Source organism: Zonotrichia albicollis, chromosome 1, assembly GCF_047830755.1.
Source record: "Zonotrichia albicollis isolate bZonAlb1 chromosome 1, bZonAlb1.hap1, whole genome shotgun sequence".
In the NCBI taxonomy this organism is placed as follows: Eukaryota; Metazoa; Chordata; class Aves; order Passeriformes; family Passerellidae; genus Zonotrichia; species Zonotrichia albicollis.
The window spans coordinates 42,801,085-42,816,424 of record NC_133819.1 but is presented as its reverse complement, the minus strand read 5'-3'; the positions used below and the strand labels follow the sequence as shown (position 1 = coordinate 42,816,424).

General features: G+C 46.7%; 1 protein-coding gene across 12 annotated transcripts in view; it reads right to left on the bottom strand.

The window, feature by feature from the left end:
• Nucleotides 1-5,326: 5,326 nt before the first annotated feature.
• NOD1 (nucleotide binding oligomerization domain containing 1) overlaps nt 5,327-15,340 on the bottom strand; it is a 28,385-nt gene continuing 18,371 nt past the window's right edge. For 3 of the 12 annotated variants that reach the window (XM_074539375.1, XM_074539378.1, XM_005480988.4), the window contains exons 8-12: nt 15,181-15,264; nt 13,072-13,155; nt 12,372-12,455; nt 10,229-10,312; nt 5,335-8,818 (exon numbers count right to left, since the gene is read on the bottom strand). In XM_074539375.1, the coding sequence (XP_074395476.1) occupies nt 8,746-8,818; nt 10,229-10,312; nt 12,372-12,455; nt 13,072-13,155; nt 15,181-15,264 (409 nt within the window). In that variant the 3' untranslated portion in view covers nt 5,335-8,745. The other 9 variants (XM_074539390.1, XR_012580011.1, XR_012580014.1 and 6 more) reach the window with 9 other exon arrangements.

Here is a 15,340-nt window from a genome sequence, read left to right as displayed (position 1 = left end):
TCCAGGTGATTTTTTTTTTTAAAGTATTGGTGAAAGAGGCATTGCTGTGGGACAGAACTTCTGTATGTCTTAGCTGGAACAGAGGAAGGAAAAGCAGTGCATGGTTTAGAGCCACAGCCAGAAAAGCAGCTTGGCATCTCACCTCTCTGCAGTCCTGCAGGTGCGAGTACAACCCTCAGGCCAGCCTCTGGCCCCTCTGAGTCCCTCTGACTCTTCACCTGTCCCACAAGCAGTGATGTGACAGGCTTGTATCCCTCTGGGCAGGGAAGGTCTCAGCAGACAAGAGCTGATGTAGCTGCTGTTTTGTGGGGGTGGCTGGAGGCTGGAGGTGAGATGTCTCTGGTTAATGCATCCTCTCTAGGTCTTCAGCAGACATAATGGCCTTCAAGGGTAGCATAAGTTAGAGCTGCCAGGTCAGCAGGTAGGGAAACTCATAGGTGGTTTCCAAATGAAAAAAAAAAAAAAAGGAATATGGGTCAAAGATGGTAGCAAACAGCCTTTTTCATCACCTGGAGTCTGGGAACCCCCATCAGAGGATCAAGGTAACTTAATAGCTGCTCTTTCCTACAGTTTCCTCAAACCCAAATTCCACTTCAGCTTCCTCCCAAAACACTTCATGGTTGCCTCCTAAAAACTGATTCCCTGACAGCATATCTGTGGCTGGGCAGTGCATGGATTTCTTCGTCCCAGATTATTCCCAGCACTCTGGTCTGTTCCTAAACAGAACAGCTGGAAGGAGGCTACTATAACAACCTCCTGCAGAGACACCTTGCTGGAGGAGGGAATTTCTGCCCAGAGCCACTGTGGGTGTTAAATTGTTCTTCAGTGGAGCATCCTGACAAGGGCAGAGCACTGTGATGTGAACTGCCTGGAAACTTCCTCCTGGGGCAGTGGCTGCAGCCCTGCAAGTCAGGTCACCTGCAGCAGGTAGCTGTGCGTGGGAGAGACTTGGCTGGCTGAGTTACCCCTCCAAACCTTCCTGCCTGGCCTGCAGCAGCTGGGGAGCCGTAGCCCTTGTGCTGAATGTAAAGTGAGATGAGGACAGGAGCACAGCTGAGCTGTGTGGTTTCAGATAGTGTACAGGGTAAGTCTGCTGCGGGGAAGGTGTGATTTTACACCTCTCCCCCTACACCAGCTGGGAGTGGAGCTGTGGGAGCTCTGAGTAAAACCAAGTGCATTTCACCAAGGTTATGTGGAGGATGTGGGAGAAAATGAATGGAGTTCACTCTCCAGGCAGGAGATGCTTCTTGGGTGGTGCTCCCAGCCAGGGTGACTTGTGCAGGGTGATGGAATGTGATCCACGGACTGATGGCACAGATTCCCCCATGGCTGTGTGCACATCCTTGCTCCACTTTTGAGATAAGCCTTTTGGTGTGGCTGGGGGAAGCTGAACCCACTGCTAAAGCACAGTGACTTTTGGATCATCACAATTCTCTCTGTGGGAGATGAGTTCTAATGCATCAATTATTCAAGCCTGCAGAAACAGTTTGATGCAATAACTGAGGAACATGTTCCTATCATTTCTTAGAGTAACTTTCTTTCCACCACCCCTCCTCCCAGTTGTCTTCTGGAAAGCCTGAATTCCTTAACTGGTCATTTCTCTGTTTTCCTGCTCAGTCCTCAGCTGTGTTATGGAAGCAATCGATAACTAGTTAGAGCCGAGTTTGGCTTTGCATGAGAAAAATCTGCAGGAAATCATTCCTCCAGTTCAGTAGGTGAAGGATTTCATGTGTGAAATTTAAATTAGTGGCATCTGTTGGTATCACATCCTACCTTCCTGTGGCTGGGACATGAGACATGCCACCTTTGCCCCAAGTTGCTTATCCTGTAGGATGAACTGGGATGCTGTGCAGTCCCCAGGGTGTTTCTGGGAACTGTCAGCGATAGATGGTGATGTTGTACATGTGTGTGTGTGTCTGGCCCTGCCACCACACAGTTGTTTGGTACAGCCAGTGGTCCATGTCCACTTCTGGATGCTGTGTTGTTTTTAGCAGAAACAGGGGAACAACACACACCCAGTAGCAAAGAGAGCGGGAAGGTGGGAAGAGTCTCCTGCAGCAGCAGGAGCTAAACAGGGAAATTCCTCCCCTGGTGCTTTAGTGCCTTGTTCTGTAAGGTCTCATTCTCCTTCTGAGGCTATGACACCTGAGCAATGTCTGTGCCTGGGGGGAGTGCAGGCTGGAGCCTGCTGGTGACTGCAAACATCCCTCAGCATGTTGGTTCACTAGAGGAGGCTCCCTGCTCCATCCCACCCTGCAGGGACAGGGATGCTGGTGTCCAAAAAGCAGAACAAGCAGAGCACACTGCCCGTGAGGTGCTGTGCAGCTCATTCCTGCTGTCTCCTTGCCAGCCAGCCACTGCGAAACAAGGAGCCTCAGCAAAAGCCAAGTGAGATGGAGTTTTCCAGCCCTCATGTAATAAAGCATCTGTTTTCTGAGGGGGATGAGATCAGGGATGCATGGTGGCAGGGAGGAGGGTTTGACATAAATAAATAATTGCATAAAGCCCATCCTCAGCTGACGCAAGATGACTCACTCCTCGTAAAGGCAGGAGCACAGAGAGGCAGATCTGAGGCGCAGGGACGCGGCCCCAGCCGAGCCCGCTGGAAATGGCAGGTGCTCTGTGCCTCCGCATTTGGCCCCTTGTCTTCGGAGTCATGCTTTGTGTCGAGCTCCTGCCCTACTTTCCTTTCTTCCTGTTTACAGATTGCTTTGTTTGAACACGCGCTTACATTTTAACAAAGCCTCCCCCCTCCCTTCCCTCCTAGTTGTTTCTGTAAGCCGGCTTCAAACAGAGGAAGCTGCCAGGCCTCTCCCCGAGCCCATCGGGCCCTGTCGCTGAGGGCCGTGAGCGCCGCGGGGCTGCTCCCGCCCCGCCGGGCTCCTCTCTGCCGCTCCCTTCCCCTGCGGACCCGGGTGACTCCTCAAGGGAGCAGCCTTCCTCCTCACAAGTCACCCGGGCCGGGATTAACATCTGCTAAAGTCAGGATTAAAGCGTCTGGCAGGTAATGGGAGCATGGAAGCTTGACGGCTTCATTTGCTCCAATCCGTGAGGTCCAACTCTCCCGGCTGGCGAGGCTTTAGCAGCTAATTAAGTCTCTGCCTTCAGTGTACAAGGGGAATCCCCAGACAGGAGAGGCTGGGCATAATTTAGTTGTTTGAAGGGGTTTGCTGCAGCTGGAGCTCTGGCTCCGTGCCCCACAGGAGCAAGGGGGACACTTGTGCAGCGATGGAAGTGTCCCTTCAGCCGTGTCACCAGCCGCCACCTCCCGAGCCAGCTGCCTACGCGGGGCTGGCATGGGCAAGCGTGGCACCTCTCTCAGACCAGCACTCAGACCAGCACTGCACAGTGGAGCTGCTGGGAGCCCCCCTGCCACCAGCCCTGGTGCCAGCAGCAGCTGCAGGCCCTGTGTGTGGCAGGATTTATGTACTGCCACCCTAAAGGGCTGCTTGAGCCCTCCAGGTGCTGACCTCGAGTGGGTGAGGTGGCATCAGCACTGCCCAAAGCCTGCTGTTTTCCAGTGCATCACCTAGAGGCTCCCTGCCTGCAACAGGCACACGGCATTTCCTGCTTTCCCAGTATAAAGCAATGACTGTAGTTTTTGCCCCTGGCTAAGGCCAATTTTTATCCCTTAACCCACCTGCTGTGACCTCTCATGCCTTGATGCTCCTGAAGCTGAAGCTGCTGTTTTCTCTGAAGCATCATCCCTGTTTTCACATCCTCCTGTGTACCTGAGGGCAGCTATTTCAAACTCTGCAGTTCTCATTTACTTCTGGGTGTGGAGAATGAATACTGGTTGACCTCAGCCCTGTCGAGATTCACAGGGGATTCCATCAGCAATTTCCCAGGATTGAAGAGGGACTCCCCCAGCACTTGTGACACTCCCTGCATCCTCTCACCTTCTCTTCCCACTCTGGCAAGTGAGGAAGGACTCGCCCCAGTAGCTCTGCTGTGTTTTCAGAAGGCTGACCTATCCCACAGAGCAACTGAGAGCCTCCAGCAAGCAAGGAGAAACCTCCTCCTGTGAGAAAATTTGGAGTTCCTGAGTGCAGCTGGCAGTTCCCAGCCTGGCCTCCATTTTCATCTAGCACAATCGTGCTGTTCTGTTTCTACCTACTAAAGGAGCAGTTGAGACCTTTGTGTACAGCTGCAGCTTGAGATTACTCGTTCCATCAGTTGAAAACAGAGTAGTTTCTGCAGCGACCTCTCCTTCCTCAGGGCAAACCCATCCCTTGCTGCTGTTCACCTGGCTCTGATGCAGCCTGATTGCAGCCATTTGTACAGCTCTGCAGCGGGCTCTGGTTTTGTCTGCTCACACACGGTAAGGGAGCAGAATGAAGCTCCAGAAAAGCAGGCATGGGTGTCTGTGGTGGCAAACAGCAGGTGTGTGTGTGTAAGGCCTTGCAGACTGGATCCTGACTTGGCCCAACACAGCCCTGAGAAAGCCAACATCTCTTCATGAAAACAGAAGCCTACAACAGCAAAAAACAACTTGTTTCTCTGCAAAATAATTCTACAGATTAGGTCTATTTTCCTGCACCTGTTTCAACAATCCCAACCGTCTCAGCTTTAAGAATGACAACAGTATTTCACAAACAACCCTTTCTTGCATGTACATGCCTTGTCCAAGACTGACCAATTACCATGGGGTAACAGCTTGTTACTGACCAACTGGAGATAGACACAGAAAGGTTTATAAAACTTCACACAAAGGGATGTAAAAAATAAACCTTTTTTCACTCCTGAAAAGAGTGTGTCTCATCTCTCTGAAATGAGGTCAACAGCAACAGGTGTCTTGCTGTATTTTCGGCATCAGTACCACTCCCTTGGCATGGAACAGTGGGACTGGGATCCTGCTCTGGCTGTGGTTGAAGAGCAAAGGCTGCATGGCCTTGCACCACCCTGCAAGTCATAAACTGAGGCCTGGCACCTGGAGACACGTGTGACAACAGTGAGCCACACCAGGCTCAGACAAACACCCTGTCCTGAGGACCTGGCAGTGTTCGACTGGAGCAGGCCTGCACTGTGTCACAGCAGGGCTTCCTTGAGGGCTGCAGCGTCACCTGGCACCAGTAAACACACACAGCTCGCACCAGCCCAATACAAGTGGTGACACCTCCAGCCAGCAAGCCTTGCCCCCAGCAGCAGGAGGTGGAAATGAGAAGAGCTCCTGCAGTCAGTGGGGCAGGAGGACTCCAGGGTGCAGCACGGCTGCAGCACATCCCTGAGGCACCACTGTGCTTTCCCATGCTGCCCCTAAATGGACTGGCACCTGCTGCTGGAAGGGCCCCTCATGGGCAGTAGCAGCTGTGAAAGGCCTTCTCCAGCTGTGGCAGCTCCTCTCTCTTGTCTGCAGCCAGAATTAGTTGGGGTGTCACTGTCCCATCTTGATGCAGCCAAGCGTCTGTTCCACAGGGCTTCAGCAAAGCCCGAGCACTTGCAGGCAGCTAGTTCTTTAAAAAGCTGTTTATTATCACAGTGGACGAGTGGAAAAACATGACACAGTGTACAGAGAAGGCTTGAGCAAATTACAAACAAGTCTGAAAAAAGTTACATTTGTCTCTGAGTAAACAAGGCTCTCCCTGCAAGCTGCAGAAGTGTTGCTCCAGTGCCCCTTACAAACAGGTTGGTAAGTCTAGGAAGAGCCTCAGCCAGAAATGCTGTGCAGATAAACAAGGGATGTCCTGCTGCTCCCAGAGCAGCCACCAGTTTGCCCTGCATGGCTCCCAGAGCTGGGATGTGCCCTGTGAAGCAGACCCCCTGCTCTGGGGGTGCTGGGAGCGGGATGCTATGAAACTCCTTGGTTTTGTTAAACCCAGAGTGAGCTGTGCTCATACCTTCAGTCCATCCAAACAAATGTTTGCTGCCCAAAATCACCTCTGGAAGGAGTGGCTGTCACTTGCTCTGTCTCTGGCACTGTAATCTTGTTTCAGTGCCAAACTCTGTCCTACATGGAGCTGGGCTTGATCCTGCCACATTTATCCTGAGGCTGCATTTAGCTGCTGCTGCAGCCCTGTAAATGCTGCTGTCCCTGAAAACACCCCCTGGATGCCCAGCTTGTAACAGCCAGGTATGGAACAAGATTTGCAACAGGGCTGAGCTTGTCACTGCAAACAATGCCAAAGGCTGCTCTAGCCCAAAAAAGGGGCAGATGTGACTGCACTGGAAAGTTTGAGGGATGCTATTTTAGTCAATTAGTGAAACAAGGACAGGAACTGTAGTTTTAAACGTATTTTCTACCTGGTAAACGAGCAAATAATTCTGTGATTAGAGCAAAGTAGGAGCACACTTCCTCAAACATAGGCAAATTACACCTCTGGTGAAGGCTCTTCCTTGCACCAGTATCTTCTCCCTTCCATCAGAGCAGGCTGGCAAAACACACTCTGACAAGGTGCATGAGTCTCTGATTTGTTAAAGTCACTGAGAAGTCTTTAAAGGCTTTGCTTTGGCAGATGTTTTAGCAATTGAAATCCAGCTCATCTGTAACTGTGTGCCCTTTTGCTTCAGTAAACAAATGGCTCAGGTGCAGAAATCATTCAAGTTAGCTGAGTTCCCTCTGGCATGGTTGGAAAACCTCATCTGTCTCCCTGGGAAAAATCAGTGTTGATACCACAGGCACGGAGGAAAAGCCACTGAAAAATAACTAAGTTGGTTTTCTTCCCTTTTTATCCTTTATAACTGCAGGTTTTGTGAGAAGCCCAGTGAGTATTTGAGAATGTGTTAGGGAGCTGAAGGGTGTAGACAGAATTGAGGGCTAGGAAAGGTTTGCTACCTCATAGGAAATGGAGAAGCTCTGACCTACAAAGCAAGCACTTTCTTTGCTTCGTGGGGCAGATTTGGGAGATGAGGAGGTGAGGGTTCGTTGGTCTGGGATTTTAACTGGAGATTCTTCTTCCAACCTACCAAGGTTTTGTGTGTTTGTCAGCAACTGGAGAATTGTTTCTCCAAGTTTGGGGGCAGGGGGTGGGGAATGGTAACATGGAGAGGAAGAAAAATGGCTCACACTTTTCCATTTTAGGTTTATAAACTCAAACTCTACCCCCTACAGTGTAGGGGGTAGAGTTTGAGTTTATAAAGCTCCCACAAAAAATAATCAAACATCCCACTCCTTTACTAACTGATTTCTTTTAAAGCCTCTAAAGTTACACTCCCTAAGTATTGAAGTTGGAGGGAGAAGGCCCAACTTTATTGTTCAGCATCTGACTCCGTTTATTCACTCAATCAGTCACTTTTTATAACCGTGTTAATTAAGTTCATGCATATTGCAAAATCTGAGCTCCTGACAGGCTGTAGAGAAAACTTCAGCTCCTCCTTTTGTTTACAATACCTGAAGTTAGTTTACTGAAACCAAGATCAGTGTTCCCACCACGATATGAAGAGTTCTCAAAACCTTCATATCTATTCCCAGACTGGCTGTCTGTTCCCAGTAGCAGCCAAGGACAGAACGGTCTGAGAATCTTGTTGTTTATATAAAAGGTGGCTGAGAACCTAATTATTTACAGGATCAAGCCTGGGAAAGGCTGCTTTTTCCCTTAGCTGAATACCTTCATGGCCTCTTTCTTTAAGCCATGCTTAAACCAGGCTCTCCACACCTAAGCAATAATCATTTAGGGGAGGATAATGTTTTCTTGCTGGTCCTTGTTATTACTACTGCCCCTTGCCTTGCTGTGTCCACTGATTCAAGCACAGACTAAAAGCTTTCCAGGCCAATCTCAATCCTCCTGTGTGCTTGCCTGTTGCTGGGAGAAGGGATTTCTACTTGATACAGTTGATTTTCAATTGTCCTTTCTCCCCACTGATGCTGGGCAACGTGACATTGGTGTAGTGGCACCAGCACGGAGCTGAGGCCAGGAGCCAAGGCAATGAACAGCCTGCTAATTAATTGTTCACATTTCTGTCCAGACCCCCTTCCCAGAACAAACACTGTGGAAACAGGAGGCAGCTGTTTCTATGCAGCCCTCTGGAAATGTGAAACAAAAGTGGTTTACTGCCCGTGTTATGGCTTTACCATAAAAAAATGTGATGGCAGCAAGGGCTTCTGGTTGCATGGAAGAAAATGGACTGGCTTTGATATGAGACAAAAAGATTACTGAAAATAATCTGAGCCCGATGCATCTGTTCCTACCCATCCAAAAAACCCCAACAACAAAAAAAAAAGCAGTGTCTGCCATGCTGCCTGTAGTCAGTGGAGAAAGAGGGACCTAATTTCTAGGCAGGAAGAAGGAATTAATGTTCAAAACACCAAGCAACTACTATAGATACTGTTTCTGGTAAAGTTGTGTATATATTCATTTTCAGTTCTGAGGCAGGTAATACTCAGAGCTGATGGAGTTTGTGCATCTTGCACCCTTTCTTGTATATGCATACTTGTATGTCTTTATTTATGAATATAAATAAGTTAACAGATTATTTACATCACTGTACAGAATAGATCTAAACTCAGTTATCAAAATGGATACACCTGCCAGTGGACTTAGTCTGTTAACACTTTGCATTTCATCTTCAAAGCACCAAACAAACATTAATTATTTACCCAGACAGCTTCCCACTCACCAAAAGGATAAAAAATAACAGGCAGGGTAGGAGATGGAGCTGAGGGAGTGCAGTGTGCTCACAAAAAGGCAGCTTATTGTGTATCTCTCTCCTGCCACGAGCACTGTAGACTGATGCCTTTATAAACTCTGCAGTCCAAGTGTAGGAGTAGCCTTTGTTAACACCAACTTGGCAAAATGGGAAAGTCCTCATTCAAAAGCAAATGATCCGCTCTTCATTTTCAAAAGCTTTGGCCTCTTCTTGGCTTATCAGGTTCCCATTCAAGCTGGAGGAGGAGAACAAAAGGGATGTGAGTGAAAGTAAGGTAGTGACCATTTCCCATCATCTGTGTGCATCATCTTTGGTGCAGAGGTTTGAAATGTCACGTGGGCTGCACGCTTCTCAGCTGGGAATGGGTGTTAGGCTGGATCCAGCACTGCTGTTCCCACTGCACATCCAAGGAACAAGGCTCTCCCTCAGAAATAAAACCTGAACACACACCTGAGCTCCAGTAACTGAACTTGGCATTGGAAACCCAGCTGTTTGCATTTCAGCAAGCAGCACAAAGTTGACAAAGGTTCTTACTGTACAGTGGGCTGGTTTAAAGATATTTAAAGTCTACAGAGCATTTTGTGTCTTCCATGACAACATGGGAAGAAAATTCTGTGAAGCATTCAAGTATTATTAATGTGAAATGACTGATAGTTAAATTTTCAATTCTGGCTACATAAAGATAATCTACATTGATACTTATACCCCTGAAAATGAGCAGCCTGGTTAAGTGCTGCTCTCAGAAATGTTGAAATCCATTAAACCATGCAGATTTATGAAATTACTTGGGTTAATGAATGCCTCTGAACATTCAGGCCAGAATCAAAAGACAGATTTCAGTCTGAAGATTCAGAATGATCTGAGGGGAAGTTGATGCCTCTTCTGTAGACGAAAGCTGACAGTGGCTTTTGGAAAAAGTACCTCTTCCACATCTCCAGGGAACACACCAGTCAGACAGTGAGTCATTGTCTTTCTATGCAAGAATTCAGTGTCCTTTCACTGAAACAAATACATATATTTAAAAATAAATTTCATGTTCAATAATAAAGCAGCAGTGCTAAAACCAGCTCAGTTCTATTGACTCCTGAGCTCCCTGAGGTGAGGGAAGGAATGTGGTATTTGGCTTTCTGCCTTAAATGTACACGTGTGACTATGTGATGCCCACCTAATCTACAACAAACAAATCCTACAAAAAGTTAATCATCTTGTAGCTTAGCACTTTCAGTATGTTTGGAGCACCGCCCAAAAAAATCCAAGCACAAATGCTGTGAAGCAGACTAGTAATGCTGATTAAAGGTAACCATCTCCTGCTTATTTGGCATTTAGGTCCTGAAAAGCACGGACATGTTCAGAAGTTAAAAAATATAAACAACAAGCAAAGCTGGGTCTATAAATTCAGGCCCTGATTCTGCAAATCAGTGGTACAGACAGATGTGAACCAAGAAAACTGCCTGACATTCATAATACACAAGGAAACGTTTCAATGGCAGTGGCTTTTTACATGTCTGAAATCCACAGCTGGAACTACAACCCCTGCCTCACATAAACTTGCTCTGAATTTTTTAGGCTGGGAAGTAGTAAGGCCAGTAGGGTTTTAAAGGGAAAGGAAGTTTACAAAGTGACCCTTTGAGAAAAGGACATTTACCAGATTTCTTGAATAGTCGTGTTCTCCTTGAGAGCTTCACTGAGGCACTTCACCCCTTTGGCTGTAATTTGATTCTGGATAAGCCTGAAAAAAAAAAAAAGCATTTCATGTCAATCTAACATGCAAACTAATTTGCAGCACATGCACAACCTGTGCTCAGCTTGACATTAAGGAGCAAAGCTGTCTGCCACTAGAAAATGACTGTGATTTTATCTGTGAGAATGGTACACAGTATTGGCCAAATGTCCCACATGCACTTTCAGAAACTAAGCTCAGAGTATTAATCTTTTCCATTTAATCTTGCATGTGGTTCCATTCTGGAGATTCTGAGCATTTTTAATTACACAGCTGACAAATTTCTGCTATGTTCACTAGTGGTAGGGGATTGTGGTATTTAGACTGAGACAGACAAACCTCTCAGCTCTGCTTTCTTACTAAGAAGACTCTGAGACATTTTTAAGTGATGTACAGAAAATTCTGAGTACAGACCCTGTGTGGGCCTAGTGTTTTAGCAGTTATGATCCAGAAGCTGCCAAATATTCCAGTCTTGTTTATTAGACCAACAAGATCTTTGAAAAATAAAGCATTGATTCTGACTCTGGTATGAGCAGGTGCAAGTCCCAGTGAAGCCAACTTGCCAGCCATAAATTATGTCTCATCTGAGCTTAGGGAAGGAAAAAAAACATACCTAAAATCCTCAAGCAGTGAAACTGATGAAGCAGTAGGTAACTCTTATTTACCACTGTAGACCATCCCATTAGCTAAAGATGAACAAAGGCCACTCATCTGCATGAGTATAAAAATACTCATCAGCCTAGCTTAATTCAGTACTCACCTTTCAGTCCACCATGGTGAGCCCCACAGCTGTACTATTCCATGTGCCTGGTTGCATGAATCCCTCAGGATTCAGGATGAGGCTGAAAATTGGAGTGTATTGAACAATTTCTGAGGGAAGGAGGGAGGGAAGAAGGCATTCCCATTAAAGGAGTTTCTGCACTTGGAATCAAAATGCAAAGGGATCCAGTAGAATCTTTCTGCTACTGGAAAAAGACTTTAACTCAGCCTCAAGTTCAACTATCTATATAGGTTACCCCTTTTGGAGGTATCCACTGGTGCAATCAACAAAGCAGGATATCAATTTGGGCACTGGCAGACACCCTTGGACAACACTGAGCCATGACAAAGACATTCATCTCGATTACTATGCCTGCTTTGGCTGGGGTAAGTTTTATTATGAATTCAACCCAAACTGCTCAGTGAATTATATCTGCAGCTGTGCACAAAGAAATCAAGCACTTCCCCCACTGTCTTTTCATTTTCAGGGTGATGGGCACCATAGCTTTTGCTGCTTTCAAAAGAGGCTGTGAGTACTTGGCACCCATGACAGCCAGCATGCTTCCTAAGGGGCTGGAACTAGGAATAATACAGGGAGTGTGCTGGAGGGTGGTCAGCCAATTCTTTGTAAATCATACAAAGGGACTCCATGTCTGGTGTTCCCTTGATCACTTGAGATGAATGGATGGCTATTTTTTTTTTACAGCTCCCATCTGCCCAACCCCATCCATTGGCAACCTCTGGATTAGAAAAGCCAACGCTGTGTTTTCTTAGAAGTGTAAGAAGTCTTACTGTGATTGCTAGAAATAATCCCTGGTTTCCTGGGGATTGATGCCTTGGAGATGAGTGTCATGCATCAGTGTATTGCTAGCTTGAAAAGCAAGCATCAGGCAAATGTGACATGTATCTGTCTGTCACCTAGGTTCTTGTTTGAAGAGTTACTTTCATAGCATGATAATAAACAGAAAGAATTGTAATAACCTTATGCTGTTCTAGCTGACTGCTTGGGGTTTTGGTTTTTTTTTTTTTAAACTTTTGATTTTGAGGTCAATACTGTTCCCCTAATGAGAGATGAAATCAATCATTAGTTTGAAAGTTACCAGAAACAGCTTGAACTTTTCCCTCTATGGAAGCAGGTTCCAAATGCTAGACAGCAGCTTTATTAACTTCCCGTTAGAACTGTCTACAAGCAGTCAGCTGCATCCAGACCATGCACAGAAGCTGTTACTGTGACCTACATAGACTTGGAAGGTGAAGCTTTAATGTAGTGACTGCCAAAGAGCCTGTGCCACTGTGGAATGTAACTCACCATAAATGCACCAGTTTCTTGTTGACCTTCAGCATCTCTGCAAAACTCATTGCTGCCTCATCATCCAGCTCGTTTTTAGTCAACCTAAGTGGGAGAGAAAATGTCCACTTAGGATGTTGACATTATTTTTCAGCCCCCTTTTTTGCAGCTTTCTGTGACTTAGCTTTAGACAGCCAAAGGGGGATGTGCTGTTCCTGCCCTGAGCAATTTGTAAAGGCTGGACACAAAGAGATATTGAAGAGAAGCCCTGGAGGTAAAAGAGACAAGAGTATCAGATCTTTATTTCTCTGAGCAATGCTCTAGTGATACTTTCTCATGATGCTTTAGTGTCTAAAAGGTGAATGAGGTGTGGTGGGAAAAGGTACAGACAACACTGAAGAGGTGCAAAAACTGAGGACAAAGAACTTGACTTCATATGATGGAAAGGAGAGAAGGTGGGGAAAGCAAGATGGAGGGAGCAGAGTGAGGCATGACACTGGTCACTGGAATGTATCCCAAAGGACATGTGCTGCTGATCCATTACTCATGCCCACGCTCTTCCAAAGGGATACCTTATAGCTTGCTGATAGGGAAAGCAGAGGGGATGAGGGCAGGGAGAAGGAGCAGGGAGAGTAGGAAGGGCAATGGGATTGGAGGACATAAACCAGCATTTTGCTCTGGAAAAGGAAGCAGAGGAGAAAGAGACCACACTGTCAATTACCAGAATATCCTCACGGAGTTGTTGTGCTGCATGGCTTCAGCAATACTCTTGCCTCCCTCTGTTGTGATGCCATTGAATGCAAGACTGTGAAGTAAAGATACAAATGTCTAAGAAGCAGAACCACTTGGCTCTCCCACTGCAAATACCAGGGAATACCCTGGATGATCTGCTTCCTAGATGTACAGCTCAGCATTTGTGTGTTTCAAAGGCTCACATACTCCACAAACCACTTACAACTTTTACAAGTGAGAGCAGTTCACAGTCTGCAGCCTGAGTGAGGTCTATCAAACAGTTCACGAGGTTTGCTGTCAGTGAGTTGTGCTCTTGGGACTGACAGCAGAGTTGCACTCAGTAATTTTGAGAGTTGAGGCTCTTAACAAGGACAAAGAGTTGTGCTTAGCAGCACACAGGTTTTTACATGTGTTTGTCATCCCTGTACAAAGTGGACACTTTGTCCTTTTAAGTCCTTCAGGCATCCAAATACTTCATTCTTCTTCTACATACAACACCTTCTTTGTGTATGGAGAGATGAGCTTGTAAATGCTTTCCATTACAAACCACAAACATTCCTTAGTCTGCCCTTCATTCTTTGAAGAGACATTGGCAAAATCATCCAGTCAAAGTTATGCTCTGGGCTTTAGGAGTTCAGAAAGCATCTCCCCTCTTAAAATAATGCAAGGCCTCAAAAAATGTAGAAAGGGGAACCAAGTAGAGCAATAACACAAGTATGTATTGGCATGAGTCCCTCCTAGCTTCAGCTTAAACTGGATATTCTCAGTCCATCATGCCTGGGCCTAAAAATGGCAAATAAAGTAAACTGATGTACTAGGGATTATCTTCCCTTGGTCTTCACATAAAGCTACCACAGGTGCTTACTATGAATGCTAATCATGGAGCAAGATTAGCCACGAGCAAGTACACTGCAGAGCAGAGGATTCACCTTGCACAAATGCCAGCAAACCCAAGCTCGAGACAGCACAGTTGCTCCTCTTTATTTCTGCAAATACATTCATCAGCATATTTGCTCTCATCTGAGAATCCCTGAGCTCTGATTCAAGTTCAAAATGTTTTCTTTCAAGTCTGATGCGTCTGGATGGATTGTGCAATTATGGGAAGATGGCTATTTCAGATGGCTTTTAAGTTTAAATATATCTAGGTCACTGCACCTGTTCAGCTTTTAATTTTTAAGCTTGACTACCCGCTTGCAGAAAAGAGGACAAGGCACCAGCTCTGAAATCCCTGGATCTGAAGTGGCAGCAATAAACTCTCCAGAGATCCCCGAACTCCCAGAGTATTTCTGAAGAAACTAGTGCCATGTGCCACCTTGTGGGGAAACTAAGGAGCCTTGCCTGCTCCCCTCACCCAGTGGAGGCCAGTGGAACTGGGAGACAAACAGAAAGGGTCACCATGAACCCAGTGCTCCAGCTGTGTGGAGGGACTCCAAAACATCTTTAAATCTTTAAATCCCCAGCCAGCATTTGAAAGTTTAGCAGGGAATGGGCTGTTTAACACGCTGGTTTCTGCCATGCTTCCAACCTCACCTGTGTTATGGCTTCCAGAAGGCTGGTTTGAGATCCATCCCTGAACTCCAGTGAGGAAGACATCCAACACTGAATGTGTGGTGGTGTAGCTCCACTGGAGCACAGGATAAGCCCAAATGTAAGAATGTCCCAGCCCCTCATATTATGGCCTACAAAGTGCTTTGGTAAGAGCTGCTGCACTTTTTTAATAGATGCTGTTCATATTGAGCTCACTGGGAACCCGATTCTGTGACAGCTGGTGCCTCTTCCTGCTAATGCTCTCAGATCAAAATGGCACCCACTGACCATGTGCCTTCACAAATGGCAGACCTCTGTGCAGCATGAGGGCAGGAGGTGCACACAGAGGACAGGATGACAGTCATGTGGTATTTTTAACTTGCCTAAAGGCTGCACAGGGCTTTTTGACAGAGTCTGGCCTCGCTTGCACCAGGGACTTCTTGGCTGCACAGCAAAGGCTGCAATACCAGATGGCATTCCAAGCCAACCCTTGGTGGGAAGAGTCATTGCTTCACAGCAGGATGGAAAAGGCAGCACTGCACCAAGCTGCCTGGCTCTGCTGATGTCTTACCTCACGTTTGTTAACCTGGGGTGGTTCCTCAGGGCATCTGCAAATGCCTTTGCTCCTTCGTCTCCAACTTGATTACCCCACATCCTAGTGAAGAGAGGAGAACATGAGGTATCGGTTGTGCTGCCCTATTGACTCTTGGCAATTAATTCTCCCTGTTTCC